Below are 4,764 nucleotides of genomic sequence, written 5' to 3'. Positions count from 1 at the left end.
CGTGGACTTCAACTCCCAGAATTCCTGAGCCAGCCACGCTGAGGGGAAAGGGAGAGGTTTCCAAGCTAAGCCAGGCTGGCTCAGGAATTCTGGGAGTTGAAGTCCACCAGTCATAAAAGAGCCAAGGTTGCCTATCTCTGGCCTAGGCCTAGGCCGCTTCATGACTCGTGGACTTCAACTCCCAGAATTCCTGAGCCAGTCACGCTGAGGGGAAAGGGGGAGGTTTCCAAGCTGAGCCAGGCTGGCTCAGGAATTCTGGGAGTTGAAGTCCACGAGTCATAAAAGAGCCAAGGTTGACTACCCCTGGCCTAAAATGATTTTTCCGGTTCACAATATAATAAGTGAAGGTCCTGGCAGCATTTTTCAACCTTGGTCACCTAAAGAGAGCTGGACTTCAACTCCCAGAATTCCCCAGCCGGCGTCTTCGCGTTGCCGAGATCGAAAAATGCTGTCCGGGGGGCTCTACAGGTAGTCCTCGACTTACGACCACAACGGAGCCTGACGTTTTTGTCGCTGAGACATTCCTTTAAGCGAGTTTTGCCCCGTCGTTTTGCCCCAGCCGTTCAGCGAATCGCTGCATTGGTTAAGTGAGCAAGACGGTCGCTAAGTGGATCCGTCTTCCCCCGTTGATGTGGCTTGTCAAGCCGCCGAAGGGGATCACGTGACCACTCCCCCCTCCCCGGGCAGACGGCGACCGTCATAAATACGAGTCGGCTGCCAAGCGTCCGAATTTTGATCACGGGACCCCGGGGAATGCTGCGACGGTCGTAAAGTGTGAAAAAAAAAACCACTGGTCATCAGTCGCTTTCCTTTCAGGGCCGTTGTAACTGTGAACGTTCGCTAAATGAAGCGCCTGTTAAGTCGAGGACTACCTGTGCGTAGGGGAAGACGAGGAGCCTGCGACGGTCGGCCAGGATGGTAACTCTGGTTGAAGACAAGCCAGCTTACCTTGCAGGCCGGCCCCGTTGGTGCTGGTGCAAGTGGGGGGCGGGGAGGCCTGGGGCCGGACGACGGGCGCGAAGGCGCTTTTCTGCTTGACGGCCGAGATCATGTTGACCGGAGAGAAGGAGAAGACGCCGGCAGGGGTGGAGGAGGCCCCCAGGGGTGGGCTCGATGGCATGACTGCAGGGAGGGGGGGAAAGAGAAGGACAGGGGTCAGTGGGGCAGAGAAGGGGGGGTCTCCAGTCCTGGCCTCCCCCTCCTCTGCATCGGTGTCTTCTAGCACTGATGATGTTACCTAGTTCGGTCATGAAACATCTTCAAGAAAACAAGCAAGTTCAGAGAGCACCAAGGACCCCACAGTCTTTCTTCTTCCTCCTCCTCCTCCTCCTCCTCCTCCTCCCCTTTTGCAAACCCCACTCCCTTCTAGCACTGATGATGTTACCTAGTTGGGTCATGAAACACCTGCAAGAAAGCCACCCAGCTCAGAAAACAACAAGGGCCCCACAGCCCTTCCTCTTCCTCTTCCTCTTCCTCCTCCTCCTCTCCATAAACTGCCCTCCCTTCTAGCACTGATGATGTGACCCAGTTGGGTAATGAAATGTCTTCAAGAAAACATGCAAGTTCAGAGAGCACCAAGGACCCCACAGTCCTTCCTTCCTTCCTTCCTTCCTTCCTTCCTTCCTTCCTTCCTTCCTTCTCCTCCTCCTCCTCCTCCTCTCTGCATCGGTGCCTTCTAGCACAGATGATGCTACTAGTTGGGTCATGAAACGCCTGCAAGAAAACCATCCAGTCAAAGAGCACCAAGGACCCCACAGTCCTTCCTCCTCCACTTCCTCCTCTTCCTCCTCCTCCTCCTCCTCCTCCTCCTCTCTTCAAACCCCACAGCCTTCTAGCACCGATGATGTGACCCAGTTGGGAAATGAAATGCCTGCAAGAAAGCCACCAAGCTCAGAGAGCACCAAGAATCCCACAGTCCTTCTCCTCCTCCTCCTCCTCCATTTCTCCTCCACCAAGGTCTTCTCTGGTGTCCAGTTTTGGGGTTGGACTGGGGGCTAGAAAGAGATTTTCCAGACCAGGAAGTCTCCCCCAGAGGTTTGGTCTCTCCAGAAGAGGTCAAGTCCATTCAGGAGGTGGTTCCCTTGTATGGGTTGGTGATGGCCATCGCAACCGACCCAAATCTAGAGTTGTCTACGGAGATTCTCTGCCCTCCAGGACAGGTCGTGGTTGCCCCAAAGATGCTTTTCCAAAAGGTAACTGGACTTTCTTGGTGAATTCTAGTTTGGCCTTAGCCGTGAGAGCCATCTGGGCGACTTTGGGCCAATCACCCGCAGATGGTGAGTTCTAGTCCTGCCTTAGCCATGAAAAACAGCCGGATAACTTTGAGTCAATAACAGGACACGGTGAATTCTAGTGCTACCTCAGACTTTGGGCCAATCACCAGGAGACGGTGAGTTCTAGTCCCTGCTCAGCCATGAAAACCAACTGGGTGACTTTGGGCCAATCACCGGGAGACGGTGAGTTCTAGTCCCTGCTCAGCCATGAAAGCTGGCTGGGTGACTTTGGGCCAATCACCGGGAGACGGTGAGTTCTAGTTCTGCCTTTGCCATTGAAAGCTGGCTGGGTGACTTTGTGCCAATGACCGGGAGACGGTGAATTCTAGTTCTGCTTTTGCCATTGAAAGCCAGCTGACTTTGGACCAAGCACACCCTCTCAGCCCGACTCACTTCACTGCGTTCCTGTTGTCGTGAGGATAATAGGAGGAGGAAGACGTGTTGGAGACCTTTGCCCACCTTGAATTATTTGTGAAAATAATAAACAAACAAACAAACAAGCTGGGAAGTAAACAGATGAATAGACTAACAGCCCTTCTGCACAGAGAGGTCTTTCTCCATTCTACATAGCCCCGGCTCACAAAACATCCCCAAAGTTGCGCACGAGCCTTTTTGTGAACCCACCGCAAGCAAGGAATCCAACCGGTGCCCAATTGTCGGTCTCGGTCAGACCGCCGCGATACTCACTGGCATAGGGAGAGTTGGCGGTGGAGCCGTTGAGAAAACTGGGGGAGCCTGGCACCCCAAGACCGGTCATGGTGGCCCCCGCGTAACCGTTCATGCTGGAGGTGATTGTGGTGTAGTTACTCTGCTGAGGGGTGGAGCTGGGCACGTAGCCCCGGGGCGAGACGCTGCTTGCACTGCGCGGGTATCCTGCAAATCAGACCACAATTCCGTACCGTTCATTTAGGGACCGTTTCGAAGTCACGACGGCGCTGGGGAAAGCGACTTAGGACATCCCCCTGGTCAGGGGATCGAAATTCGGACTCTGACTCGTATTTGTGACGGTCATAGTGTCCCGGGGTTATGTGACCCCCTTTTGCGACCTTCTGACAAGCAGTGGGGAATCCAGATTCACTTAACAACCACAGCTGTGGCGGGAAAGGTCGTAAAATGGGGGGCAAAACTCATGTTTCACTTAGTAACATCAATTTTGGGCTCCGTTGCGGTCGTGACTGGAGGACTACCTAGTACTCTCTGACCCACCCTAGGTCGGATTGGGGCTTAGGGTGGATTGACAAATGGAGCCTCCAGCTTTAGGAGCAGTCTACCCCTCCTTCCAAATGCCAGATGAGGACGATCAGCTGGGGTGGATCCGACGACAGGTAGTTCTCGACTTGTGCCCACAATTAAAGCCCCAAATTTAAGCCACTGCCGTTGTTAAGCGGCACGCCCATGCGACCGCCTCACTCAGTGACGGCAATCCTGGTTACCCCTGTGGAAGCCATCATGGCGGTCAAAGGATCGCGCGGGGGGGGAGAGGGGCATTGCAAAGGCCATACGTTCCTTCATTCAGCACTCTCGTGGGTGGGAGGAATGGTCGGTAAGCGAGGACTTCCTTGGCCTACCTTGCTCTGAGCCCTGAGTGGACTCGCTGATGTTGACGGCCAGCTGGCTCCCGAAGGAGTTGACGCCCATCATGCCCGCGTGACCGTGGTTCCCGGACAGGGACGTCAGCTGGTTCGGGTTGCGTGGGACGCTGTACAAGGCTTCGGCGATGTCCGCGGCCCGTTTCAAGATGATGTCCTGGGTGGGGGCAAGAGGTCAAATCGGGTCAAGGTTTCGCGGCTTGGAACCCTCCCTCCCCAGCCTTGCGTGCCTCGAAAGTGCTGGGGATGCTGGGTGCGGAAGTCCCAGCATCCCTGGGAAGGGTCTCGGGTCTCGGACGGAGGCCTTGCAAAAGGGGATCGGAGAGTTTGAAGGACGGGAGATTTCCCGGGGCCCAGCAGCCAAAGACTGCCCAAAAGGGGGAAAGGTGCTGGACCAGGAAAGAGCCGGGTTCGAATCCTCCCTCAATATGGAAAATCCCTGGGGGAGAATCCCTGGTGGTCAACTTCGGCTGCTGAAGGAAAAGCAGGCGTATGACTCCACACACTAAAAGGCGTGGCTGGGACAGGATGGGGCAAGATCAGTTGAGACCCGCAAGATGTCAGGTTAGGAAAATGGAGACGGTGAGTTCTAGTCCTGCCTTAGGAACGAAAGCCGACTTGGTGACTTTGGGCCGATCCCCAGGAGACGGTGAGTTCTAGTCCCGCCTTAGGAACGAAAGCCAACTGGGGGACTTTGGGCCGATCTCCAGGAGACGGTGAGTTCTAGTCCCGCCTTAGGCATGAAAGCTGACTGGGTGACTTTGGGCCGATCACCAGGAGACGGTGAGTTCTAGTCCTGCCTTAGGCATGAAAGCTGATTAGGTGACTTTAGGTCAATCACCAGGAGACGGTGAGTTCTAGTCCCGCCTTAGGCATGAAAGCTGACTGGGTGACTTTGGGCC

General features: G+C 55.1%; 1 protein-coding gene across 1 annotated transcript; it reads right to left on the bottom strand.

The window, feature by feature from the left end:
- Window positions 1-948: 948 nt before the first annotated feature.
- LOC107301698 (transcription factor COE3-like) lies at window positions 949-4,019 on the bottom strand (the record flags this gene model as incomplete). The annotated part of the gene is made up of 3 exons (XM_015830887.1): window positions 949-1,122; window positions 2,961-3,146; window positions 3,842-4,019. Coding segments are annotated over 3 exons (538 nt in total), but the record flags the coding sequence as incomplete, so codon positions are not given.
- Window positions 4,020-4,764: the final 745 nt, after the last annotated feature.

The sequence above is a fragment of the Protobothrops mucrosquamatus genome, unplaced genomic scaffold, assembly GCF_001527695.2.
Source record: "Protobothrops mucrosquamatus isolate PMUCROS unplaced genomic scaffold, P.Mucros_1.0 scaffold15716, whole genome shotgun sequence".
NCBI lineage: Eukaryota > Metazoa > Chordata > Lepidosauria > Squamata > Viperidae > Protobothrops > Protobothrops mucrosquamatus.
Note: the sequence above shows the minus strand (reverse complement) of the source record. Positions and strands in the feature narration are given on the sequence as shown.